Raw genomic sequence first — 12,401 nt, 5'->3', positions numbered from 1 at the left:
ACTGAGTGGAGGAACTTGGAAGGAGTGCAGGAGAGGTGATGCATCGCTAAACGCAACAGACTATTGTATCAAAAGGGTTAGGAAAAGCACAAGGAAAGGCAGCCAGCGAGATTTGCAAAAGAAGTAGCAAGTATTGTAAAAGAAAAAAGGATGGCCTTCTGGAAATATAAGCAGACTCAGAATAATGAAGACAAAGGCGTATCTTGTTAGACAAATGGTGGCTAAGAAGGTGATCAGATGTGCAAAGGCACAAGCTGAATACAAAATGGCCCAGTCAAGTGGATAAAGGGGGCAAAACATTATCTAGGTATGTAGGTGAAAGGAGAAAAACAAATGGAGGATAAGAAGACTAAAGACAGAGGTATTGAGAGAGACAAGGTAACAGCAGGTCAAATTATTTTTGTGCAGTATTCACTACAGGAGAGGGGAAGGGGCCACAGTTGAGTTGCAAGTATAGTCATAAAAATGAGGCAGATACAAGTACTTTTACAGAGCAGAATTCTCAAAACTTAAAATGGATAAATCAATGGGGCCAGATGGGATACATTCAAGGATACTAAAAGAGCCTAAAGGGGTGCTGGTAACACCATTAACAGAATTCTTCAACCAGTCACTAGCTACTGGAGTAATTCCAGAGGACTGGGAAAGAGCACAGGTAGTCCCACTGCACAAAAGTGAAAGCAAGGAAGAGGCAAGCAACTACCGACCAGTGAGCCTTACATCAGTAGGAGGGAAATGGATTTTAGATATTCTAGAACGCTTTCTTTTAATAGTGTTTCCATCTAGTAACTTACAGGATTATGTTCAACCACATTCCCTTTTTTAGTGGGTGACAAATGTAAAAGGAGGGAGCTGTAGCTTATTTTAGTAAGGCTTTTTACACTGTCCCACAGCGCATAGTGTTACATTATAAAGCTTGGGATTGTATTCGAAGATGGTTGAATGTATACTCGTAAGATATCTTGGTTGCAGGACAGAAAACAGAGAGCTGTAGTAAATGGAGGGCAGTCACAGGAGGGAAAGGTAACCAGTGGAGTACCCCAGGGACCTGTACTTGGGAGGTGATTCAGCTTGGGATGGAATTGCAAAGAAGCACGCAAGCAGCATTGCAATTCCGTTCTTGTAAATATGCAAATGCAGCAGGTGGTGTACGACACCCCCTGCTGCATTTGTAATCCCAGCACTTCGACCGAGGAAGCAGCACCTGGCCTTGCCACTCCCAGAAAATGAGGCGGACACGTCCCCATTTTTGGGAATGCCAGTCAACCCCTGCCCCTCGCACCGCTCCTGAAGTGCTTCTCCCTGTCAATATGGCAGGGGCATAGAAGGGGCTGCGTGTGTTCACGCAGAACCCGTTCTGCAAATTCGCAGAACTGGCCCTGCGCACGCGCAGATTCCCGATAATGTGTGCAATGCTGAATTAGCCCCTTGGTCCAGTGCTTTTTAATACCTTTATTGGTGACACTGCAAATGGTATTGAAGGGAAAGTATGTCTTTTTGCAGATGACACAAAAGATATGCAACAGGGTAGACACACCACGAGGAGTAAAACAAATGATTGATGATCTAGGTAGACTAGAGGACTAGTCCAGAGTGTGTCAACTACAGTTTAATGCTAAAAATGCACTTTAGTCCCGAAAACCCAAAGGCTAATTATAGTATTAACGGCACAATAATAGAACCTACTGAGGAGGAAAGGGATCTAGGAGTCACTATTTTAGGTGAGAAAGGCAAGTCAGGTGCTTGGTTGCATAGGGAGAAAAATCAGCAGCAAGAAGAAAGAAGTAATAATGCCACTGTATAGATCACTGGTACGGCCTCATCTAGAATACGGTGTTCAGTTCTGGAGGCCATATCATCACGAGGATATAAATAATTAGAGACTGTACAAAGGGCAACTAAAATGGTGCATAGCCTACATCACAAAATGTATCCAGAAAGATAGTGGAAAATGTCATGGTTTCCCGGATACAATAGTTTTAAGTCAATTGTAAAGAAAATATAAGTAAAACAGCAGCTTTAAGACAACCATCTGAGTGGTTCCAGGGGTAGATGTGGAGTTGTGTAGAGGATGTATTACGTACTAAGGAATTTTTATTTTATCTGCTGTTGGTTTGGCTGTGGCTAATACAGGTTTGATAACCATAGCCTTAACCAGTGTATTTTATTTTCGTGCCCAATTACTTACAAAAAAGTGTAATATATTAGAAACGTCTTAAAACATTACTATTTATCAGTTATTGAGTGTCAGCCCAAACTTTGGAATCTGGAGATATACACTGAAGTGGCAAAAGTCATGGGATACATGTCTAGTATTGTGTGGGACCCCCTCAAGCCCAGCGAAGCGTAGCAACTCGTCATGGTATCGATTCCACAAGTGGATGGAAGACCTCTGGAGAGATACTGACCCATGCCATCTGTATAGCTTCCCACAGCTTCCTGATATTTGTAAATGCAGGATCTTGGTTGCGAATGGACCTCTCCACCATGTGCCATAAATGCTTGATTGGGTTCATGTCGGATGAATGTGGTGGCAACACCATTCTATGGAACTCTCCAGAATGCTCCTCGAACCAATTCTGGACAACATGAGACCGATGACATGAGCCTGTGTTGCTCATCTGTAACCATAGACAATTCTGGCCAGAGGCGCCGCTCTTCACGATCATGAAGCACCCGTGGTTGGCCACTGAACTGTCCACGGTGGATGGTAATGCCTTTCATGAGGTATTCCTGGTACATGAGTGACACCGTAGATCAAGGAATGTTGAATGTCCGCATAACTTCGGAAATGGAATGTCCCATACGTCAGGCACCCACTATCATGCCCCATTCGAACTCCGATAATTCACGTCACCTTGCCATGAGCAGCCTAATCGGTGTTCAAACTGACTCAGATTACACAACTGATGCAGTTCTGGGCACTTTCAAGACTTCACAATAGGGTGACGCCATCTACCATTATCCTTACATACTGCTATCCCATGACTTTTGGCACTTCAGTGTACTTTCTTCATATTGGGACCTGGATATCTATAAACACTTAATTGGATTGGGGTTTCATGGTAGCATTCCATTGAATGGGTCACACTCATTTCTTGGTGTATGGGAAATGGGCGTTTCTGGTGGCAACTGGGTGTATGTATTGTGCGTATGCAGTGGGTAAGCCGTATCTCCAGCACCCAGCATAGAATAGGTGTAAATGCCGTTGATAGTGATGACTGCAGCTGAGGCGTTGCATAAACAAAGATGTCTACGGCTCACAATACTGCAGTAGAACAGCATTTGTATACTGATCATGATGTGTATGCAACGTGTGTATACAGATGTGTATGCATTACGTGCGACCCTATATGAGGCACTCCTATGAAAGAAATATACTGAATTTTTGGCTCCTCTATTTTTTACTTATATAAATATTATACTTGAATATTTTTAGATCATGTTTTTAGCTTTGCCTTGAGCTCTGAATGTAGATTTTTTATCATTCACGCAGTAGTTCCACATTCTCTATATGTATAAATACACCTAAAGCACATTTATCACCTCTGCTGTCAATACAATTTAGTTTTTGATTGAGTATCATATGCTGTTTTTTTTAGATCTTAAATGAATAAATCCACCTTCACTAACTTTGCTGTACACGCCATACAAAACATGCACACTCTGGGGCAGATGCAAAGTGAGTACTATAACAGTAAAAAGTGTGTTTCGTTGCACTGCCCATGCTCAGATTACATGCCAACAAAGGCAAATGCACCGCAATGCACAAGTGTAGACAATGAATGCATCTCATGTCTGAAGAGGCAGACTGGGGTTGGATATGGGTGTTCTGCCGTAGCAAATGTACAGTAAGGTTTGCTCACGCAAATGCTTTCACATTCAGTGCTGGAAAAAGATAGATGCGGGTGGGCTAGGGGCTGGTGCAACTGGCATATGATAGTGATGATGGCTTTCACACCTAGCAAATTGCTAGTGATTGGCCACTTGCGAAAGCACAGCTCACACTGATTGGTGCTCCCTTTATCTCTAGGGCACAGAATATTTCTGCAAGCGTTTGCATGTTTTACTATCTTTTTTATGGTACATAGGCAAGATAAGGGGTTGTTCCTGCGGTAGGAGACACATTTTAGCCTTTAAACGAGAAAATGAGATTGTTACTCCTACAGGAAACTATGTGCAATCTGTGACATCTGCCTGTCGTACAGCAGGCGCAACTAATACCCTTGCAGGGGGACCCCAAAGTGATTGCATATATGATCGGTTTCATCATGGAAGCAGCAGCACTTATCTGGCTGTTTGCCTGAGAGAGTCTCTTGTGTGGCACTGACAAAGTGAGCAGATCATAACATGACAAGGTTCAAAGATTGAAAATCTGTTCCTTCTGCTACTTCATTGTCTTGATCAGTGGCTAATGTAATTATAAATATAAAAAACTGCTTTAAACGAAAACCAACACAAAAAGAAGATAATCCCACATTCTCATGACTTATTTGTCCTTCTTAGCATGGGTGGTAGGCAAATATTTTGGGGCCGATGCAGACTGAGAACAATGCCCAACTTTTTGTAGAGTAATTTGCGTGAAATCACTGAGTCATTTTGAGCGGAATCGGTATGAATTACCGCTGGACTCCTGGCCGGCGGTTCAAATCCCTACAGCGCCTGCCCGACAGAGGAGGAAATCCTGATCGTCCTTAGGTAAGTATTCACTAATCTACCCCCTAAGCCTAACCCTCCTTTAGGGTGCCTATCCCTAACCTTCCCCCCCTGTGCCTAACCCTAATCCCCCCTCTAAGTGCCTAAACCAAGCTCTCCCACCCCCTAAGCCTAAGTCCCCCGGGGGGCTGCCTAACCCTAACCCTCCCTCCCCCTAGCCTTGTCCTAACCTCCCGGGGAGGGGGGGGGGGGATGCCTATCCCTAAGTCCCCCCCGGGAGCCCAAAACCTAACCCTCCCCCCCCGCGGCAGTCCGCTGCGGCGCCCGGCATCCGCTCGATCGGAATGCCGGACGCCGGTCTCCTGACGTCGGTCAAATGACAGGCGTCTAGATTTAGACGCCTGCCATTCGTCCCTAGTCGGGATAACAATGTCTGGAAGCCGGCATCGGCATTCCACCCGCCGCTTCCTGAACGTATACAATGTTGAGCATAGCCAAATTTACAGAGAGGCAGAACGGAGATGAGACTTGGTGTTCTCAAGTAGGCATAGTTCAGTGAGGGTGTGTTCATGCAAACCTGGCCTTGCAAATAATCGTAATTGAGCCGGTTTGGAGGTCTGTGTTTTTCACGAGTATAGATTGAAAGATCTACACTATTTAGATAAACAGCCAAAAGATCGACACCACATGTTAGACAGACAATACGTCAACAGGGTCAAAAGGGTGACTGGACTAAATGGTTGACATGATCAAAATGTCGACATAGAAAATGTCGACATTTTAAAAAATATCTTTTTATCAACGCATTTCATTGTATAAGAAAGTGTTCATGACTGACATTTTTTTAATTATTATTTTAACCCTAACCGCTCCCTTCCGTAGCCTAACATGAACCCTCGGCTAAGTGCCTAACCCTAACCATCATAAAAAACAATGTGTCGACCATTTGGTCCTGTTGACCATCTGGTGTCGATCTTTTGACTGTCTATCTAGAAACTGTAGATCTTCCATTCCTGTAACCTTTAGTAGCAGCTGCAGAACTTTACAAATACAGGCTGATAATGATGACTCCTCAAAAAATAGTCGAGTCTGTATATGTGTAAAAATATGCTACTTTTGCAAATAGTTTATTTCGATTAACTTACTTCAGATGTGTCCTCACTCGTCTTTTGCTGCGGTTGCGCCAAACAGTCTCTCTTGGCGTACCTGGTCCCGCAAGATTCTTTTAGCACTGGGCGTCTTTTTTCGCTAAAAATGCAATGCGATGAGACGCCAGGAGACTGTGCTGATGCAGCGACCGCAGCTTTTTTCCACACCAAGTTCCGTTTTCAGTCCCAGTAACACACAGATATACAAGTGTCACATAACAAATTGATCACTGCCGTCTCCTGGTGCGTCCTAGTCACATTACATTGCGTCTTAGATGCATTTTTGGCTAAAAAAAGAAGCCTGACGCTAGCAGACTTGCACAGGACCTGACTCCTCACGCCAGATATATCGCGCTGCATGGTGTATTGAGGTAAGATGAGAGAGGACACATCTGTACATCTTTACAGGACTCATATTGATATGTTTCTTTGCAATACAAGCTTTAATTGATACATTTAACTCAGATACATTGCATAAGTTTATTTTAGATCTGATTTTGTATTACTGATTTGTCGTTACACCCTCTTAAAGTAAAGATAACAAGGTGATCTTTTTATTTCATCTGCGGTTTTGCTCCATTATTTGCTATGTGACCCAGCTCCTACAACTGTCCCCTTCATCGACACCCCCTGTCCGAGTACTGGTTTCCTCTGCACATAAGCAACCTTGTAATCGGTCATACCTGCAATAATTACGTTTCAATAAACAAACCACTTTTATTGCAGATCTAAGAGAACCCATTATAAATTAGGGACACATTTTACATATGGGTTCTGTTGTAGCTGTAATTATATAGGCAATTATTAACATTTTTGTGGTTACGCAAGTCTGATTATAAATCGCATCTCATATGATACGGAAACTGCTGGGTTTCACTACACAAGGCTTTAGTATGTTTTTTTTTTCTTTCTTTTATTAATGGAAAAATGCAGCTTTCTTGAGCACCCTTGTGACACTAGCCTACAAGAAAAACACTTGTGATGTTATAGACTTTTGAAAATGAGGTCTATCGCCAAATCTAATCACTCCCATTTTCAGTGATAACCTGTTTTAACTGAAGCCTGAAATCATATTTGTTCTCAAAAGTTCTCTCCTTATTCCAATATTAGAATTGGTGGTTTAATAGGTTTGAAGCTGCTTGCTGTTTAAACTTTCCACAAGTTCGAGAAATATTAAGTTGTCCGGGCATTTACCCTCTAGAGAGAGCATTTACCTGGAATTGCAGTTATCACAACATTTTTCAGTTCCCATGATACCGGAAGAGGCCTTGCGGAGTTGTTTGTCTTCAAAATGAGACAAGATGATCCTACACAAGGGAACATTGTGAGGTAAATAAAAAAGAACAAGAATTTACATGTTAAATTGAATGAACACAACAATAGGCTAAAGTAATCTTCATTAATTTAATCTAGGGGGACAGAATTAATTGGCTTTGTTTAATTCACAGACAGTGATGTCATTCTTGCTGAGAATATACAGCTACACATTGCATATCTAAAAGGCCCAGGTTATCAAATCTGAGGTGAAATAAAGTGTATCTAAACAATTCACCAACCATATTCCAATATACTGCAGATGGCAGAAAACTGTGCTGTCTGACATTTCTTTTAATTGTCATAACATTCAAGAGTTGCATAATGCATGCTGTCATATTTCTATGAAAGTCGTCTCACATGACCAAGTAATTAAGGGTAATTTAAGACCCTGGCACCTTATGCGCGAAAATGCGTCAAACACTCCATCTAGCACATCCCAAGGCACACACCCACATAATTCCTGCCAAGAATTGGGATTTCCTGTAGAATTGTAATTGAGAGGTATAAAATGCATCCAATTAAATGTACAGAACAAAACTTGGTTTCAAAAGGAAAATCCTTTTTTAGGATAAAAAAAAGATGGGTACGGGATGCGGGCACTCGGGATTCCGATGATCAAAATCCTGACGCCGGCATCCCGACAGGGTTAGGATATCCTAACCGCCCCCCCACTCCCTCCCCGATGCCTGACCCTAACCTCCCCCCCAGTGCCTAAACCTAACCACCCCCTCTCCCGCATCCTAAACCTAACCACCCCCTCTCCCGCATCCTAAACCTAACCCTCCCCCCTAGTGCCTAACCCTAACAATAACCCTGAGCCTCCCCCTAACCAAGCTATTTACCATCGGGATGCCGGCACCGGGATTCTGTAGCCGCTATTCTGACCACCGGAATCCCAGCCATCGGGATACTGACCGCATTCCAAAAAATAACATCCTCTCCACTCCTTAATCTAATTAAATTAATGTTGTACTGCAAACTTAAATCTTGATTTGCATGTTGGTGCAGTAGTAGAAGACCATGCTCAGCAAAGGATGGCCTGACATACCCAGTAGCAGCCATTGTGGTGCTCAAATCCATGCACTTTCCTGTACATTACATCTAAAATGAAGTTTGCTGAAATATCAGGACACTGCAATTCAAAACTACAAAAACAGGGACGTAGTTTACTTGCCCTACCTCTCTTGTAATTCTTAATTAAGTGGCCTCTAATCAAATAAATGATCAATGAAGTGGAATCATGATCTCTTTCTAACGCTACTCATATAGCACATTAAAACGCATTGTTCATGCGGCTTCCTTTGGCTTTTTAGTCCTTTCAAATACCATAACACCTAAATCAATTTGTTGCTTTAAAGTGTAATTGTCTATTTTGATTATTTTGCTACACTAACTACTCATAAGAACCTAAAACATGGGTAGAGGGCAGAATATACAATCCCATCACCATGACATGACCTAAGCATCAGAAACTGTGTGTTGGAGCATGGTCTCACTGTGCCTATAAGTAATGAATGAAACAGCAGACTGCTGGTGAGGAGCTTCAGTGGTAACTACCACACTTACTGCTTAGGCAGCATGTATAAAATACACATTTAATATAGTGATAGCATAATGACATGAGTTAGGAGCAAATTCAGCTAAAGGACATATTTGTACTTGGAAAAACCATGTTGTGAGGAATCAGAGCAAATGCATTTTTTGGGGGTATTATTTTTTTTTTTAGCATGCAGCGAAGATACTGCTGACTTTTGCATGTAACAGACAAATACTGGGAAGCTTTATTTAACACTGCGTTTTAAAGTTGAGCTGGGATGTACCACCTTGTATGTCTAAATCTGTAAGTGCATATTGAATTTGAACCCCCTGCAGTGCAACATGGTTGTGCCCAGGTGTAAAATGGCACAGTAATTGTTGAAGTTGGATTTACTCAGGCTAGTAAGTAGATATGACCGTGAATGTTATAAACAGATACACATGGTATGACACCATTTTATTAAGTAAAAAAATAGGATTAGGCATGGGGTCATACTTGCGTCTGCAACTGGTTGAATTAAGATATTTTTCCATCTTTGCCAACATCTTCAGTTTGTACTCCCGAAAATGTTTGTTTTTGATTTCAATTAGCATGCGTCTATAGAAAATGGGAAAACAAACCATTATAATTCAATAAGAAATGCAGGCAATTCTAAATCATTCCTTTATTCACATGTTTTTACAATCATCATTATATAAACATCCATAGAATAAGAGAGCAAACTAACATCCGCACAAGAAATCTTAACATAAAGCAAGTGTGGTAAATCATTTCTACTTCACTTATTCCATTCACATAGTTTATATAAACTAAGGCTGGGTACACACGTAAAGATTTTCTGTCTAACCATCCAACTAGTTGATTGGTTGGAATGAAAATCTGGTAATGTATGGGAGTAACTGATGATCAGCAATTTGCTCCTAAATGCCAGAAAACAGATGAAAACGGTCGTCAGACAAGTTTGTTAAATGTTTGATCTAAACAATTTGTTCAAACAACAGTTTTTGTCCATTTTCTGGCGTATGGGAGCAAATTTGATTGTCATTTGCTTTCATACCTTACCAGATTTTCATTCCAACCAATCAATTAGTTGGATGGTTGGACAGAAAATCTTTACGTATGTATGCACCTTTTAACTGGGGAGGACGAGTAACTTTAAAAAAAAGACATGTCACCACTGGCAGTGGCCAAGGGTGATCAGGAAGTGACGTTGTGCAACATAAAATATATTTAAACAAGAATGAAAGAGGTGTTGGAGCGTCCCTCAATATCCCCCACCATACAAAACAGAAACATGGGGACAGCCTCATTTGAAAGAGGAGAGTACTCTCAAACTATATGCCCCCATAGAAATGAATGCCTGGTGATCAGTGTGATCAGCAGGCGAAATCCACTGCACTAACAAAAGGAGTCCTACGATAGGGAAGATTTCATTTAACCTGACTTTCAATAATTAAGAAAACATCCAGATTAAAAATAGCTGAGTTTCTTTAGTACTTATTGTCGAATGATAACCTGTGATACCAGGATAGCGTTCCCGCTAGGATGTTTTAGCGGGGCGCGGCGCCCTGCCCTCCTTCTGGACGGTAAAAAGCGCTCTGCCCTCACAGCTTGCGGGTGCAGTCTCCACCCGCGGGTCACAGTGTCCCGCGGGTGGAGAAATGTGGGGTGACCCGGTCACCGCCGAATAGACGCCGGGTGCATGCGCCCGGCATCTATTCTGCCTGTCTGCAGCGCTTGGGGGCTGCCCGGTGTGTCCGTAAGTGCCGGGCACGCCCCCAAAAGTAACGAAAAGGGGACGCGTCTCATAGACAAGCCCCCATATTCAATGGCCATGCCCCCTTTTCGCGCGACTATGGCGCACGCACAAAGGTGCCATCTCTGGCTCCGGCGCCCTGCCTGCCGCCGGAGCTAGAGTGAACACTACAGGACATAATCACCCATCACAACCGAAAATGTAGATTATTAATATTATCATCCTTTATTTCTAAGGCACCACAAGGGGTCCACAGCACTATACAGAGTACATAAACAGCATGAACAAAACAAGAAAGTGACTTGCAGTACAGAACACTGCAGAACATGGACAAGGTTTATAAACACTGCTGCTGCAGCCATAATACTCAAATGAGCAACACGGTGGCAAACCCAAAGGCTTGGTGCTGTTGTTGGCAGTGGGAAGGAGATAATGGTATAAGTGAGGGAAGGAAAAGCACATGAGGGAAGAGGGCCCTGCTCGTGACAGCTTGCAATCTAAAGATTTCCATAGATGGGCAAAAACACATCCCTCCCTCCCCCTGTTCAAAATATATGGCCACAGTAGATATTGTCTGTTGATCACCAGATAATATATATTATAATAAATACAAGTTTCCATATATTGACAGGAGAACCCTACGTGCTCTATCACTTCCATAACTGTACCTATACTTGTAGGGGCACACACATGAAAGAAAGGAGTCTCAAATAATGCAGCTCTTTAGCAGCTTTAGGGATTGCTGCTTCAAGCAGTGAATAGAGTGGAGAAGTGGACTAGTGGAGAAGTTGCCCATAGCAACCATTCAGCTTTCAGGTACCATTTATCAAGTACATTCTATAAAATTATACTGTAGGTAGAACTAGAAGTTGATTGGTTGCTATGGGCAACTTCTCCACTGCCGGGTCCGATGGGGGGAGGGATGCGCCATGCAGCATTCTGCAGCAAGGCATCGTTAGCAACATCCCCCGTAGGCCCTGCAGTAGGGCCGTCAGGGGATGTCGCTAATGACCCACGGGAGTGCGCATATCATGGGTACACACTAGACGATGCACTAGATATGTTGCTCCGAACTGTGGGATTGGAGAACATATCGTCTAGTGTGCACCCAGCTATAATGTAGAAGTGTTTTTTTATTTATAATAAAAAATGCATTTGCTTTTGATTCATGGTCTTGAAATTTCAATTTAAAAAAATTACTGTTTTTCGGCATTTTAGTTACATTTTATGTGACGTATTCCAATGAGCAAAGACACTAATGGAATTTTTTGAATGTACAAAGACATCTAAAAAAATTGTGATTTTGAATTATGAAATTCGCAAATGTTGAAAAATGGCCTCAGCACAGGAGTGGTAAAACCCCAGCACAAAGGGGTTAAAGCAGTGGTTCCCAAATTGTGCACCGTGGCACCCTGGGGTGCCTTGAGACACTTGCAGGGGTGCCTCAGGTTGGTGGTCCATCACCAAATCAAATTACTTATGGTCAATGTAATGTAAATATGTTAACAAACAGAAGTGCAAACCTGTCCACCACCACATAACTGAGCCTAAGGATGACAGGTAACCACAACTTACTTCACTTTACTAGTTTACTAAAAAAAACTCTGAATATCTCAATAACAAACTGAAACTTAGGGGTGCCGTAAAAATGCTGCAGCTAGTCTAGGGCGCCGTGATTCAAATAAGTTTGGGAACCACTGGGTTAAAGGAAGCCTAATCCACTTTCCCTCTTCAATCTCCACTTTACTCAGTAAATGTAGCCACTGTCACCTACAGATAACCTCCCTGTCACAGTCATCTGTTTCCACACCTCACTTGAGCAGGGCTACTGTTACACTACTGTTACACCAGTGTCATTGCATTTAACCTGTGTGCAACACAAGCCTCTAAATTTAGTGATACAGAAGATGTTAGTACTTTATAATTAATTTCATTCAGCAGCAATGTTATAAATACACTTGGAAGGGATTTATTAATGGGCAATTCT

At 42.3% G+C, this 12,401-nt stretch overlaps 1 protein-coding gene across 1 annotated transcript in view; it reads right to left on the bottom strand.

Moving 5' to 3' along the window:
• The window catches only part of WRN (WRN RecQ like helicase), a 138,373-nt gene that overhangs the window by 49,809 nt on the left and 76,163 nt on the right, over positions 1-12,401 (bottom strand). Inside the window, exons 21-22 of the mRNA XM_088448395.1 lie at positions 9,154-9,255; positions 7,019-7,111 (exon numbers count right to left, since the gene is read on the bottom strand). Coding sequence (XP_088304521.1) covers positions 7,019-7,111; positions 9,154-9,255 — 195 coding nt within the window. The remainder of the gene's footprint in view (positions 1-7,018; positions 7,112-9,153; positions 9,256-12,401) is intronic.

The sequence above is a fragment of the Taudactylus pleione genome, unplaced genomic scaffold, assembly GCF_031769625.1.
Source record: "Taudactylus pleione unplaced genomic scaffold, aTauple2 ptg000454l, whole genome shotgun sequence".
Classification (NCBI taxonomy): Eukaryota; Metazoa; Chordata; class Amphibia; order Anura; family Myobatrachidae; genus Taudactylus; species Taudactylus pleione.
This window is presented reverse-complemented; position numbering and strand designations above follow the sequence as displayed.